The 15,440-nt window shown below is 43.4% G+C and overlaps 1 protein-coding gene across 1 annotated transcript in view; it reads left to right on the top strand.

Moving 5' to 3' along the window:
• The first annotated feature begins 7,577 nt into the window (after nt 1-7,577).
• IGSF11 (immunoglobulin superfamily member 11) overlaps nt 7,578-15,440 on the top strand; it is a 103,831-nt gene continuing 95,968 nt past the window's right edge. Inside the window, exon 1 of the mRNA XM_056488678.1 lies at nt 7,578-7,725. Coding sequence (XP_056344653.1) covers nt 7,653-7,725 — 73 coding nt within the window. The 5' untranslated portion in view covers nt 7,578-7,652. The remainder of the gene's footprint in view (nt 7,726-15,440) is intronic.

Genomic DNA, 15,440 nt, shown 5'->3' with positions numbered 1-15,440 from the left:
AGATTCAGCAAAAAAACCTTCTGGCATTTGTGTTTACTTATGACCACAGTGTCTGGGTTGCTTATGTGAGCATCAAAAAGGTGCTTAAGAGTCCTACTTGCCAACTTATTTAAAAACTTTAGTGCAAAATAGAAAGAGACTCTTTAGTCTGACCCGTGTTAGTTAATTTGCGTTGACTGTGCAGTTAAAATCCCTAAATGAGCATTAGAAAGAGCATTGGTGAACACATCTTGAAAATTCCCCTTTTGTCATTGTCTGACAGTGATGGGAGGTGCAGATCTGCCTTATGTTATACATGGAGCTATTTTTTAACTCTCCAACAGTGGCTGTTGATTCAGTCTCATAGGACATCCTGGCTCTCAAGTCTGGTGAGGACAGAGTTTAATCCTTCCTGCTGTCCTTAAGTCAGCTCTGATGACTTCTTCCTCTGGCTTAAATCCTGGCTCTGATGGACTCACCTGATGACTGTTTCACTATGCAGAGAGCACGGTAGAAGACAGTTCTGCTTTCTCTTTGCTGTGAAACAAATCCTTTCTGGTCCAGGAGAATGTGAATTATGTACACCTTGCTTTGCATAGGCATCCATGCCATATTGTGCCAGCGCAGGATGTTCAGCAGAGCTAAATTTGTGCATATCCAGAACATTATTAACTCTTCAGGTGTCCTGTACTCTCATAAATACTTTTTGGCCCATGGCTAGCACTAGGCAACAGCAAGAAATGCTGTCAATAATAGCTTGGGAACTTGCATTCCTGTCAGTAGTGATTTAGAGAATGATTTAGACTTCTTGCAGGACAGATGAAAGGAAGATCAACTGGCATGGGCTCTGGGCAGCTTCCCAGCAGCCTAGCAAATGCTGCAACAAGGAGAGGTTTGAGTCTGGAGTATGGGAAATTAGAAATGCTAGCCAGCAGGTCATGTCAAAGTGCAAGTTTAGTTTTGTTCTGATATGACTTCATTTTTAAATAGCTTCAAACAAGTTTAGTTTTGTTCTGATATTACTTCATTTTTAAATAGCTTCTAAACAGAAGACTACATTTGCTGCCACATGGCTGCCAAGATTGTGTAGAAGTCACCCTTGGGATGCCGTTGGTTCCCTGTGTTGAAAGATTAAGTCAGACTCAGAAGATGCTGAACATTTGTCCCATGAAAACACTGAGAGGGGGGTTGAGGTGTATTTAATAGCTACTTCAGTGCAGTGGTAATAAGTACCATCATGCTTTATAGGGGTGAAACCTCGCCCAAACTGACCATTAGGCCAGTAACATGTATCCCTCTCATCATTGCATAGGTCACCTGTCTAATCCATGGGGACATTGCACTGTGAATATCAAAGATCTGAACTCTCTTCTCCATCAGTCTGACAGAGATGCTTTGCTCAGCTGCAGAGTAACATAGACACTACTGAGGTCCTCGAGCAGAGCAACCATTTGGAACTGGAAGCAGCCATGAAGGTGTTAGAGGGATGCCTACATTGCTCTATGAACTTGAAAAGCTGGTGTTTGCTGCATGTGGATCTTCCTGTCCTGTTCTCTCCAGACTGTCCCCAGGGTATAACCCCAGGGTTTTCACCATTACATGGGATATCTCTGGCCTTTGTAGAAAGCTTACTGGGTTAAAAGTTATTTTTGCAATTCATTGATACAGGCACCATTAATGATATCAAAATTAAGAGAAGTGGCCATATGTCCACTTGCACAAGGATTGGAGCCTCTTGTTTTCCTGGATTCTTTATCCATTTTCAGTCCTCAGTGGAAAAGCAAGTAAGTGGCTGAAAAAACATTATGTGTGGTTACTAGTTGCCAATGAACATCGAAGAGTTAAGAAATGCAGAAAACTGCAGTATCTTTTATTAGACCTGCAGATGTAATAAGGAAAAAAACAGATTTGTTTTCAAGCATGGAAGCTCTTCTTCAGGTCACTGTGCCCAAAAGCATGTTGGTTTTTTCAGCTACATCAGCTGGTCTAGTAAAAGTTATTGCTTCTCTGCAGAAGTTATTGCATCTTATGTATCTTTAGACCATCACAGCCACAGCAACACTGCTACTAAATAAGATTCTCAAAGACCCATTTTGTATCACAACTGCAGAAATACATCCACATGAGTCCTAACTTTAGTGTATTTCTTCTCAATTTTGTCATCTATTTATTTTCTGTCACAGCTGTGTGTAATAAATTCTTTCAGCAGTTCTGGGGAAAAAAAGGAGGAGTGATTGATTTCCATTTTCTGGGCTTTATGGGGTAAGCTACTTAGAAGAGTTGTCATTACCACCATTTGCTGGTGTTTAGTGGAAGATTTAATTCACCTACTGTAACGATTTGGGGAAATCTGTCGATGTACAATTTAGAAAGCTGTTATGTAAATGGCAGCATTATGAAATGCTTTTATGGGGATGCAGCATCCCCTGTTTCCTAAGAGGGATGGCAGTGTATGTCTGACAGGGTACAATGGACACTTGTTAACCAGAGCAAGAACAGCGTGTCCAAATAAAAGATTTAGTCAGAGCCTTGGAGACCAATTTGTTTCAAATATGTCTGCATAGGCAGGATTTGGGGGAGTGAGTGAGAGGTGAAGGATTTCAGAATGTTAAATTAAAAGCTTTGGTTTTGTAGACCCCAGAACACTGGGGGACTTTAGGCAGGAGAATAGGGGAGAGAAGAGGGTTTTGTAGCTGAGAGTTGCTTTTACTGTGGGAAAAGCCAAGGAAAACTCAGGAGATGTTAAAATATGCAGATTAGATTATGGATTATCTCATAGTGCATTGGAATATTCCAGGATAATCAGAAATTGCATGCAAGAGGTGCATAGAAATTTATTTATTCCTCATACTGCTGTGGAAAGGAGTACTTTGCAGTGCACTAAGAAAAATCAGCAAGTCACAGGTACTACAGGCCTGGGATAAAGAAACTAACCAGACTAGTGTGCCCATGAGGGCAGAAAGGTCTATGGGAAGCAGTGTCTCAGCCCAGCTCCTGCAGTTTGGCTATATGGCTCCCTGCTCATGAAGTGGGGACAGCAGAGAGAGATGGCTCTTGATGTTTGGGTCAAAGTGGCCTCGAAGAAAGAAATAATGCAGTGGCCTACTTCAGTGCTGAGAAATTTGAAAGTATGCCTAATCCACCCGGGTTTCCATGGACACATCCGCTCCTGCCATCTGGCATCGAAGGAGTGTGGAAATTTGCTTGTTGTTTCAGAGCTAGTTTCACTCAGATATTCTTAAGGTCTCACTATGTGGCTGACATGCAAGCACAGGCCATTGCTGTTGCAGGGATCAGGTTATCCTGACCAACACAGGGACAGGGCTCACCCAAAAGCCTTCGCTGGCCGTGCATTGAATTCAAAGCACCTGCACTGGAATGCACCTGATGCTGGACAGCAAGGGCACATGAGAGTAAGCCAGTAAATACCCACCTCTCTCAGTGCTGATACTCCTGCTTGTTCCACTATGCAGGCTTTGAAAAACACAAACCTTTACACTTGGGACAGTATTCCCACATAACCAGTCCTGTGGCCAGTAGGAAAAAATCCGTGATAGATGAGTTGACAGGGTTATCACTGTTTCTTCTTTTATTTAGTGGCCTGTGTTTTGTATACACAGGTGTTCAACAAAATAAATCTAAGGTTATGTTTGAATTAGTTTTATTGAAAAGGTATAGACAAAGTTAATTTGGTGTATATTTGAAGGGCTGTCGTATTTCTTCTCAGATAGGATTAAAACAGTTCAATCTGCAAACTCTATTTTGTCTGTCAAAGGGAGATAACCAATTCCACAGAATGAAGTTATTAATGATCCACTGAGTGAATTTTATCCATCTTTTTATATCTTGGAAGGACACCTCGCTAAGGCTGATTTTGATCAATTTGTAAGCAATGTCACCTTCAATAAATTCCCATCTGATAATAGATAACCCAGTAACAAGCTGGGAGACAGCAGTGGTGATGTAAGACCTGGCATCTATTGTAGCCCTTGAACCCAACTGCATCCCCACTGGATTTTTAGAGTCATATTAAGCTAAAAAGAGGCAGGGGCAAGTAGCATCATCCTGGAGAAAAGCTTTCTTTTCAAATTTGACTCATAAAATATTTTTCATTGAGACATCAGAATTACATTACTTGTCATAATTCTTTCAAAAGAAAAAGGTGGGAGTGGGTTTTTCTTCTTCTTTTTCTTTTTCTTTTTCTTTTTCTTTTTCTTTTTCTTTTTCTTTTTCTTTCTCTTTCTCTTTCTCTTTCTCTTTCTCTTTTTCTTTTTCTTTTTCTTTTTCTTTTTATTTTTCTTTTTCTTTTTCTTTTTCTTTTTCTTTTTCTTTTTCTTTTTCTTTTTCTTTTTCTTTTTCTTTTTCTTTTTCTTTTTCTTTTTCTTTTTTTTTTTTATTTTTTTCTGTCCTTGCCTAGCCTAGCATGCACAAACTTGGAAATATCTTGGCCATTCAGTTTAAGGATCCTGTGTGTGTTTTTCTGAGCAATGCACCACAACTGAGTCCTTCAGGGGTTATCTGCCAGCATCTGATGCCTAGGATATGGCAAAGCATATCTCCTCTATCCATGATGTGCTATGCCATCAATGCTGAGGAAGAGGTATGGACACTTACTGTGGGAAAATAGACTGCTAGAGCAGCAAATATCTGTCCTTATAGCTCTAATATCCAACTGGCTGAAGTGTGCTGGACTCACTGGATAAATGGTTGGCATAAGCCTAATATTTTGGGGAAGGCTCAAGGACAGCTAAAGTGGAAATTCAGAGTTCCAGGAACAGTATCTCCTCGTCCACATCCTTTCTGTACAATCTGCAAGCTATTTTTGGAAGTGGTGATAAGGTGAAGAGGGAGTCAGAGTGAGAGGACTGACTGGTGCATCTGAAGATTATTATTCCCTGTGGCTGCTCCATCCTTCTGGAGTGTGGCCACAGATTGTTCTTGCAGTTGCTGCAAGAAGCAGCTAAAGCCACTTGCTGTGTCACTGTGGTTTGTAGGTATGGTACAGTATCTGTGGTGGTGACCAGATCTGAAAGCTGATTAAAATGCTCCCTGCTCCTAGCAGCTTGCATCAGGAAGGAATAATTTGGTTCCATTTTGGGCAGAAATGCTTTCTCTGACCACCAGTCTCTTGATTCACATTATGCTCACTGCACTTTTTAGGAAGCACATTAATTCATTTACTGTACAGGGTGATCTGATCTTTGCTGTTTACCTGCCAGCTGATGCACAGCAGGATGCAAGGAACAGTCCAAAGTGAGCTGGGATGGCATTTGCTAAATGCAGTGTGTCCTTATACTAAAACCACACTTACTTCCATTAGATCAAGACAGCTTCCAAGTCTTGGCAGACCAGGAAGGCAGTGTAGCAGTCCTAGGGAGAATATGCAATTTTTCTTGTTTTCACTTGATTTGTCTTTGCATCTTTTCTTTCTTGGAAGTAGTCTGCAGGAGTGAGGGCAGTGGCAGGCCACTGCACCCAACATGCTCTGTGCTCTCTGTCCTTGACTTTGGTGAAGGACGTTACGCTTGGCAAGAAACATTCATGGGCCTTCATTGTAGGTGAATGTGGGGACATATCCATTGTATTCCTCCAGGTGGTCACTGTATGTATGCACAAGGATGGGGGTTTCCTGGAACTGCTTCTGATCATAAAATCATCATGTTCCTTTGTCCTTTTGCTTGATAAAAAATGCAGCAAGTCGGCTGGAGGGAAGAGAAGCAGTCTGAGATAGTCTGAGAAAACTTCAGTTCCCATATTGCCACAGAATGAGGGGAACAGCTGGGCTACGACTCTGCCTTCGATGCTTTTCTGAAGTGTTATGCTTCAGCTGCTTGAGCCTTTGCCAAGAGCTGGCTCCTTAATGGAGCAAAACCCTCTTTTGGCCTGCCTAACCATGTCAGGGCTGGAGTGGAAGGTGCTTTGCAAGAGTGCTAGAACTGTCAGAACACCTGTGACATCAGGTTTCATGTTGGAGAACATGCAGCAGGCAGCAGACCAGCCTGGAAAGAGACTGGAGATCCCCTGAGTCGCCGTGTGGTGCCTTCTTTCCTCTCTGAGCCCCCACTTGCTGAATGAAATCCCAGCCCTTGTGGCAGTCAGCGATTTTGTTGCCTGATAAGGGTAGGTCAACCATTGCTCCTTGTAAACAGAGTTAATAGTTTTATTTCAGAACCAAGATAACTGGTAAACCTGGACTACTGGGGAGACATTTTTACCTAGTCTTCTGATAGAAGTTTGTCAGAACTTGATGCTGGGCAAGGCAGAACTTAACCTAGGCTGGTGAGATGGTACTTAGCTTACAGTTATGATAACATACTGTTATCATGGGCACTGGCTTGCTTTACTTCATGGTGCTTAAAGCAATTTCTGTTTTTCTACCCCTGAGACTTTTCCTTCCATTTCGCTTTGGGTGCAGCTCTCCCTCATCCCACTTAACTGGGGCAGCCATGTAAAGGGTCGGAGCACCTTTTGAGGCAACTGAGGAGGCAGAAACCTGAACAGTGCAGAGCAACAGGGTAGTGTGGTCAGGGTGGTGCTCTCAGGGACAGTGACTGGAAAGGAGGCAGGGAGAAGCATGACAAGGTGGATTCGCTGCCCGCAGGATGCAAAGGCTGCATAGCTCTGTGTTGGTGTGGAGGAATCTTTGGGTGGGGGAATGAAGCAATTGGACATTTGACAGAATCGTTAGAGGATTTTCCTTGTCAAACTGCTTATTTCCACAAAGCAAAACTACCATGATTGGACTTGGACGGGGAGCTGGCTGTGCGTGAGGAGTCACTCTGTGCAAAGCTTTGATCCTTCCCCCAGAAGATCACCCTAAATTCATAAAGGACTCCTTTCCTCCTTTTCTACCTTCGACATACATACTTGATGTATGCTGATCTTCAACTGATTAATTTTTCTGTACAGCCTTAAGAACTGCACTGACTTAAGCTTGTAACACAACTTGTTGGTGATTCCTGTGTTACATAGTATTGCAGTTCGCCAACTCCAAGAACTGCCTCACATCCATTAGAAATACCTTGGTCGGTTTTATAGGCGAGCGGAATGCTCGTGTTTCCCAGGCTCCTGAATGGCGGAGTTAGCGTGGTTCATACGTTTGCGGTGTTCATACTGTGCGCTGCAGCAGTGACCAGTCCCATGCAGACCATCCCAAATATTTTTCTGTGTGCTGCCGCTGTCGTCTTCAATGCAGCTGTAGGCAGGCTCTGGAAAGAAGAAGCCCCCGCGCTGCCGCGATGATCCGGAGGAGCGGTGGGGGTGCAATCTCCAGCCCTACGCTGGACCGCACCTCCTCACCCTGGCCCGTGTAGCATCCATACGGATGCAACGGAGCCGGGTTGGCGGAGAAGGGGAGGAGGGGGGAACCCCCAGTTCTTGCGGAGAGAGGAGGAGGGTGGTGGGACGTGCCGCTGCGCGCCGGGACGGTGCCGCGCGGGGGGTGAGAGCCGCAGCCCGGTGGGTTGCGGGGGCGGCTCGGGCCGCCAGGCTGCGCTCTCGGTCCGGCCACCGCGCCTTCCGCCCTCCCCGGGCGACCGGGGCTTGGGGCACGGCGGAGCCTCGCCGCGAGCGGGCGGTCCCGGGACGGCAGCGGCACCATCGGCGGCAGCACCTGCGGCGGTGCGGAAAGGCAGGGCTCGGCGGCCCGCTCCGCGCCCCTCGCCCGGCCCGGTATGACGCGGCGGTGCCCCGGCGGAGGCGGGAGGTGGGTGCCGGCAGCCCTGGCCGCGCTCCTGGCCCTGAGAGGTGAGTGCTGCTGCACAGGCAGAGCGGGACGCGACACCCCCGCACGGGACATCGCCCTGGGGCGGCGAGGTCGCCGCCGCCGGTGCCGCGGCGGTGCCCCGCGCGTGGGGAAGTTTTGATTGCGGTCCCGCCGGTGATGCTCGGGAATGCGGCGGGAGCGAGTGCTTTTGCAGGCAGGCGTGGGGAAGGAGCGCTGCTCTGCTCGGCTCCTTCTGCTGTCTCCGCTGCACCATTCTTCCTACTATTCTTATATATACATATTTTATTTATTTATTTATGTATTTTACGGTGCTGTAAAACTTGCTTTTAGGCTGGGCTTCACGTTAGGCTCAGTTGTCTGGGCCTAGCCCCTTGGTAAGCTCACCTTTGTGGAAAACTCCGGTCTATCCCTCAGGCCCTGAGGCAGCAGGGAACTTTCCGCAGAGATGGTGACAGGCTGCTCGGAGCCCCCTGTGTCTCCCCCCCGCCCCCCATCCTCTCCTCTGCCTCCTCCTTCCAGGCACACGGCACACCGCTTCAGCTCTAAGATACGTGCCTGTCCCCGGGGACGTGGAGACTCCACCACCTCCCGCCCCCTATAGCCCTTCCGAAATAAGGTGTGTTCCCTGGTCTCTGTGCGAAGAGGAAACAAATTGCTTATGATAGATGCTACTCACATCACTTAGTGCATTGTCGGGGAGCATCAGGAGGTGCTGCATTAAGGGCAGTAAAAGAAACTACCAATTGCAAGATGTTCAGACTCATCTGTTGATCAGGTGGCAATGCCTCCTTTCAAGTAATGCTAAACTTTAGAGCAGCCTGCTCGGTTATGGTTTACAAAGATCCACATGGCAGTTTTCTTAAGGTCTGCCCTTTAATGAAGACCCTTGTTAAACACAGAGATCTGCTCAGCAGTGAGCAGCCACAGCTTTGGGACAGCTGGGCCACCTTCAGTGCTGGGAAATTGGGAAACCTGCTGCAAGAGGTTCCTGAGACAGTGAGAAGGCAGTAAGAAATGACAGCATCTCCCAGGAGAAGACCAGAGATGTCTCAGCAAGGTCTAGATGAAACCTCCTAGATGAAATGGTTGGGATCTGGGTGGTCTGCTGCTTGGGTAGCTATGCCTAGCTGTCACTGCCCTGCAAGGCACAGCAGGCTTTCCCCTTAACCTAGGACCTGTTTAGAAACAAGTCTTGTGATGGATATATGAACTTTTCACAAATGCCTCAGCCTCAAATGCACCCTTCATTCCTGTCCTCAGAAAATATTTGGGAATCTGAGTCTCATAGATTAACTGGAAATTGCACCTGCTGATTTCAAAGAGATGAATTATGGAAAATAAAAAAAAAAGTTTACTAGCATTAAATTGAAAGAAATAGTCTCAGCTTTCATACTTCACACCATTGATTTGCTCTTTGCCATTTTCCCAATTTGGAAAGCAAGTTCCATTATTTTCAGGTTCTCAGTTCTAGAGGTTTTTTTGTCTGCAGACATTTCAAAGGTGTAAATATCTATAGAGTTACTGGACTTGCGGCTTGCTCCAGTTAGAGGCACTTAAGTGGTGAAGTGCTTCTGTTGTGATATCACTGCAAAAACATACAACGATAATCAGATATAAGGTTAAAATTAAAAGAGTATTTAATTATCCTTTTAAGCAGAAAGATTGACTCAATATTTGCTTTTCTTTTTTTGGTTGAGGGCACGTGGGGACAATGACATTGGAGACAACTAAGTGCGGAAGAACACTTTTCCATGAAATATTTATCTGCAATCATGTAATGGTTTTTCTTGCATTTTCCTTTAAGACTTCATGATTACCTCAATGAAACACCTGTGTCTCAAGCTTGGCTTTTTTTATTTTGTCTTAGGAAAAGTCTTTAGAAGATGGTGGTAGATTAAAATAGCTATGGTACACAGTTATTTCTGTGGTGTGCAGCATGGCCATATTTTCAGTGGTTCTTGAGTTTGAAAAGAAAACACTGTAAGGGATAAGGAACAGACATACACCCAGGAAAGCTGAAATTAGATTGGGAGAGTTTTTTTGTAAACAACATTTGCAGAAAATTAGTAAGCGTGTTTCTGCTATGGGATGCCAAGTAGGGTTAGGAAGAGTGATTTTAAATTTTCTCCCCCCTTTTTGAGATTTTAGACTAGTTTAAAAGATAGAAGAAAAACAAGGGGTCAAATGCAAAGTGATACCTAAATTAAAAGTAAGATTTAAAAGTAAAAGGATCTGAAACTGTATGAGTGTATAATCAGGCAAAATACTTAATGCCAAAAAATTGAAAGTTGGGGAAAAAGTACCTTGGAGGTAATTTCATCATTTCACACTTTATATCTACAATAAAATAAAATTAGACTCCATAGTGATATTTAAGTCAATTATTAGAGTGCCATTTTCTCATGTTGCTTTGCAATTTGAAGAATAACAACGATTCTTTATTACTGGTGTTAGTTGTCCATTTTCTTGGTCTATTATATCAATATTTAATGGTCTTGGGCCAAGAGCAGCATCTATGTTTTCCCTCTAAAACCTTAAAAACTTAGATAGTTTTTTGTGGAAATAATATTTTCCCAGGAGAAATTTAGGGAAAAATAGGAGGGAATTATCTTTAGAGCTTTGAAACCAAACTTGGGATTGCTGATCAATCCTCCTATGTTTCTAGAAATAGCATCCTGCAAATTGTCAAATGTGGTAGAAATCACACATCGGTCACAGTCAGAGTGCAGAACTGACATGTTTTTTAACTGCATGGTGTTTGGATCCAGTGACACAGGATTGCAACAGGTGAGTTTTCAATGTGTTACAGTCCACTGCAGATGGATCTTGAAAGACCAGGAGGTCTGGGTGCCTGGCTGTGGTGGATTAATGCAATAGCAGGTCTGTAGCTCCTCATATGACTTTTTGGAGTTGCCCTTCTGTCAGTCTGAGGTTGTAACAGCTGAAACTCTTTTGGCCTTGCAGCACCCTTGTCCTACCCACCTGTGCTTCCCAGCCCTGCTCCAGGTCCTCAGCCCTAAAAAGCGAGTGCTGTGTCAGTCCCTTGCCCTTCTATGCTTTTGCAGGTTTTTTTGAAACAGATTGCCATTTGTGTCAAGCTGTATGGTTTTGTGACATGTAGATAAAACATTTTGCTGGTGACCTGACCTTGGTCCCCAGTGGTAGGTACAGATGCATTAACCACTTCTTTCTGAAGTGGGCATCATTCCCCTAAATCATTTTTTTAGGAAACTAATTCTTTCTCTCTGTTTCTTCAGTATTGCCTAAACTGGAATTTTCTTTTTATAAGAGTCGGTTCTCAAGGGATCTCAGAGTGCCTCAGGAACAGCTATATTTAGGTGCTTGGTAGTAATATAGATATAAAAATTATGTATAAATAAGTCTTTAACTTAGGAAACTTAGGAATTATTTTTCTTGCCTTCATGCAGGAGTAGTGTTTTTATTCTTGTACCAATAGTACAGATGGAGAAAGCAAGACTCAGAGAGACCTTGTGACCCACTGAAGGTCGGTGGATGCTGATAGTAATCTTGAGTGTCTTGAAGCAAACTGTAACCACAGGAGAATGCTTAAATTTATGCAGCAGGTTAAGCAATAATGTAATGGTCCTCTTTAGGGATGTTCACTACTAAATTGTGGTGAGTCATCTATATTTAGCAGGATGCTACTACCATCATGCTTTTTAAGTAAAGTGCTTTTAACACAGTTTATTTCAAGGAGAAGTGCATGCACTGAAAATCTGTTCTTTGTAGTTTCCTCCTTGTGGGGCACTAATGCTGCCTTTCCTTTTGTAAGTGTTCAGAGAAAAATTTAGCTCTTGGTTGTTTAACAGACAGCAGTATAACAAAGACAGTTCTCTGGTTATTGCTAACTTGTGTTTGCACAGTTATTTATGAGCATTACCTAATTGAGAGTCTTCAAACTTACTTTGTGAGGGCAGTCAGTTTGATTTATAGCATGGAAAACTGATGTGTGCAGAGATGCAATGATTTTCTTGCTGTCAAGAAGGGTATTTGCCCAGCCTCTCCTTTAGAGAATTCAGAATTAAAGGCTTCCCTATTTTATTCTTGCAACATTCTTTAATGTCTTGTGCACCAGGGAGAAAGTACAACATTTTTAACTGTGCATAGTGAACTTTTAAGGTTTTTTTGTTTTTGTTCACATAAGTTTTCATCACTTTGGTTTTGGAGGTCACTTGTGTCCTGGCTTCTGCCTTTTTTTTTCACTGCTTGAGCTATTTCATCCGGATTGAGGAATATGGCTTCATTCTAAGTGGAAGTAGAAGTCAAATGCTTTGATGGTTTTGAAAGGAAATTTTTGAGAGAAATTCCATCTTAGGACACTGATATTTTGTCTCTTTGTGGAGTTATATTGTTATAATACTAGGAAGTAACCTAAGCAAAAAATATTTTGACGTGAAAAGTCAAAATTTTTCTTTGTTCAAGAAAAATGCTTAAGTTGTTTAAGTTGGATGTTTCTGTATTTTTTACTTTTTTCCTCTCTATTTTGTTTTTGAAACACAGTTATGATTTTACAAAATATCCCATATTTGATAAGTTTTGGTTTAGTGGAAGTAACTTCAGTTACTTGCTGCTTTTTATTTTTACAGGGCATTTAAAAAGAACAGTGACAAAAAACAACTTGCAGCAATTGGTGGTACCTGTGCATAGTCTCTGCCAATTATTTTTGCCATCTTGACACATGTATGCAAACACCATATACATACGTATGTGTCACTGCTCTTTTCCTTTTCTTATTCATTGTCCTGTAGAGCATTGTACTGAAAGAGTCAAGTTTCTGTGTAAGAAATACAGCAAATATTTGTTAATATTTGTTTCCTCTTCTGGAGCAGACACTGGATAAATCAGAACCTGAGCAGGTAGAGCTCAGTCCCTTATTATTCGTGCATGTGCAGAGCCACAGCTCTCCTCCTGGCAGCATAGCAGTACTTGTACACTTGCATCTCTGCATGAAGATAATTTCAAGTGTAATTTTGGTATTAGGCTGATCAGATCAGGGACAGAAACTTGTGCATTTATTTTCTCATACTCTCATGAGCCAACCTAGCAATGAGAACGTGAGCTTCTGCTTCACAAGCATCAGCAGGAGAAAGCCAATTCTGAACTCCACTTAGTTGCCTCTGGGCTTTGATTTTACCAGGAATGCTGAAGCCAGGAGTGTTGTTTGTGGGGAGGCAATGACACCCTGTTTACCTTCTGTGGTGCATTTCTGCAGCAGCCTGTCTAAGCAGTCCCGGGCCAGGTCAGCCCGCTGGTCTCTGCTGCCATAGCCAAATCTGGATGCTCCAATGGGAGGCGCCAAAACTTCCTTGGTGAGAAATTGGTGCCAATCATTTAGCAAAGAGGAGTCTGGTGTCATGTCTGTGCTACAGGTTGCCCTAGGAGTAGGCTGGTGTATGTGTTGCTATGGACTTCAATGCCTTCACAACCCAATTTTCTCTTAATTTTAGGGTATGTCCACACTCCACTTCCCTGTCATAAAACGAATGAAGTCATATGTATTCTTTCTACCAGTGCAGACCGAATAAAGCATCCATCTCTTCCCCTTCCTGAGGCAAGCCCCCTCACTTGCAAAGCAGCAGATGTAGAACTTCCCCTTTGCAGGGGCCAGGTTGAGCTGGGCTAACCCAGCCCCCTGGTGCAGTGTCCTCAGTTGGTGTCCAGCAGGGTGGGTGTACAATGGTGCTGGACACCAACCCCTTGGCTTCCCAAGCGGAGGGACTTGGGTGGGCTGCAGGCTCAGCTCTCCCTCTGCTTGGCATTAACAGCCTCTCTGAGGAGCAAGTGGGTTGGCACACCCTCTCTGCAGGCCCACTGGGGGGATTACTTCTTAATCCTCACTAATTAGAAGTTGGCTAATGCCTGGAAGCATGAGGGTATAGTGATGTTATGCTTTTTTCATTCTATTTTTTGGGGTTTTTTTTGTTCTACCTGACATATCTGTGGATGTTCCCAGTATCCTTATAAATGCATGGGCCTCTGTGATTTCTGCTGGGCTCTTGACTTAACTATAACATGGGCTCATAATTCCTGGTAGTTATATATTTGCTGTGTTTAGAAGAAGAAGAAAAAGTAAACACAGAAAAGGAAAATTACCATATTTTCTTTATTTATGGTCATGTTTCCTGCTCTTCAGTTATGCTGAACAACCTTTCTTATTTTCTCTTGAAAAAAATGAACAAACACAAAAAGCCCACAAAAAACCAAAACCCACAGAGGAGTATCTGTTTCACTTATTCATTCCCATTTGATAATTTCTTTCTATTTAATTCATTTCCAAGTTAAATTGTCCCAATTTCAACAGTGCTTGACCAGTGTCTTTGACTAGAGAATGATGTAACCTTTCTCTGCCTTCTGCATTTTTGAATGTGCCACACAGAAGTAACCAGAGCAATTCCAGCTGAGGGTGCACTTTCAGTGTTCATGGTGGCATTAGAGTACTTCCAGCATCCTTTTTTTCAGCCTCTGCCTTTAGACAGCTTGCTTGCTTCTTTGACCACCATTGTATGTTGAACAGATGTTTTCATTGAGCCGTTCACAGTGATACCAAGATATTTTTCTCAAGCGATTACATTTGAATTAGAGCTCCATGGTATATGAGTAGTTCAGATTATTCTCTCAAGTTCTTATTACTGTCCGTTTGGTAATGTTGAATTTCATCCTGCATTATGCTGCCCACTTGCTGAGCTTTGTCAGATCCCTTGGAAGTCTCTCTCAATCTTCTTTTGTCTCAGCCAGTCCAAATCACTTTGCCAGCTTCCTGTCTCTCATCCAGATATTAAGGAATAGATTAAACCACCCCAGAATTGGTTAGAAACCTGGGGGTAATCCCTTGTAATCAGGGCCAGAGTGAGAATGGTGGAGAGGGGCTCCCATGCTTCTGAGCCTGGGCATTGAAGAGTGGGGCAGCAGCTCTGGGCTCAGCCTGACCTCAGCTGGCCTGAACCCCACTGGGTCAAGGCAAAGAGGGGAGTTCCCATGCCAGGCAAGCAGGGGACAGGTCCAGCACTGAACTGGCATCCTGCCCAGAACAGTTTAGCAGGTGGACTTTGAAGTGACAGAAAATTAATTACTTAGTCATGTCCTTTTTCTTCCAAAATTAGAGTGAATTGCAGGGCCACAAGTTCCCCTGAGCAGAGATCAAGCTGGTTTTTCTCCTATTGTGTACTTCTATGGGTTTAGGGTACTGGACTGGTTTAACCAAGCTGTGCTGCTGCTTCCAGGTTAACCTGTAGCCTCTCTTATGAAGAGCATACTAACTTCAAGAACTAATTGACCTAGCAAGAGTTTGCTTGTATTTGCTAGTTATAGCCACTTGAGAAATTTCTTTCTTTAACTGTTCTGCACTTCCAGACTTGTCCCTTAAATGCACTGAAATGTTTGGGGTTTGTTTTTTGCAGCTGGCCTTCAATTTTTCTCTCAGTCCTAGCTATCATTTTATGAAGCAACTGTTTAGACTAAATCACTTCTTGTTGCTTTTGTTTGGCCATACAATGTGCTCTCTCGCTTCTCAGCAGTGTTTTTGTTTAGGGCACCGAGTACCTTTTCAGTGATGGTGCTGAGACTGCTTCAACACACCGTCATACAGTGTAACAGCTTTAGTTCTCCTGCTTTTGGATTTAGCCTGTTTTGACTGTTTCTGCCTTTGTTGTTGTTTGGTTTTTGGTTTGTTTTTTTTTTTTTTTTTTTTTTTTTTCCTAACATTTAAGAGGCAAAT

Source organism: Oenanthe melanoleuca, chromosome 1 (genome assembly GCF_029582105.1).
Source record: "Oenanthe melanoleuca isolate GR-GAL-2019-014 chromosome 1, OMel1.0, whole genome shotgun sequence".
Lineage (NCBI taxonomy): Eukaryota > Metazoa > Chordata > Aves > Passeriformes > Muscicapidae > Oenanthe > Oenanthe melanoleuca.
Note: the sequence above shows the minus strand (reverse complement) of the source record. Positions and strands in the feature narration are given on the sequence as shown.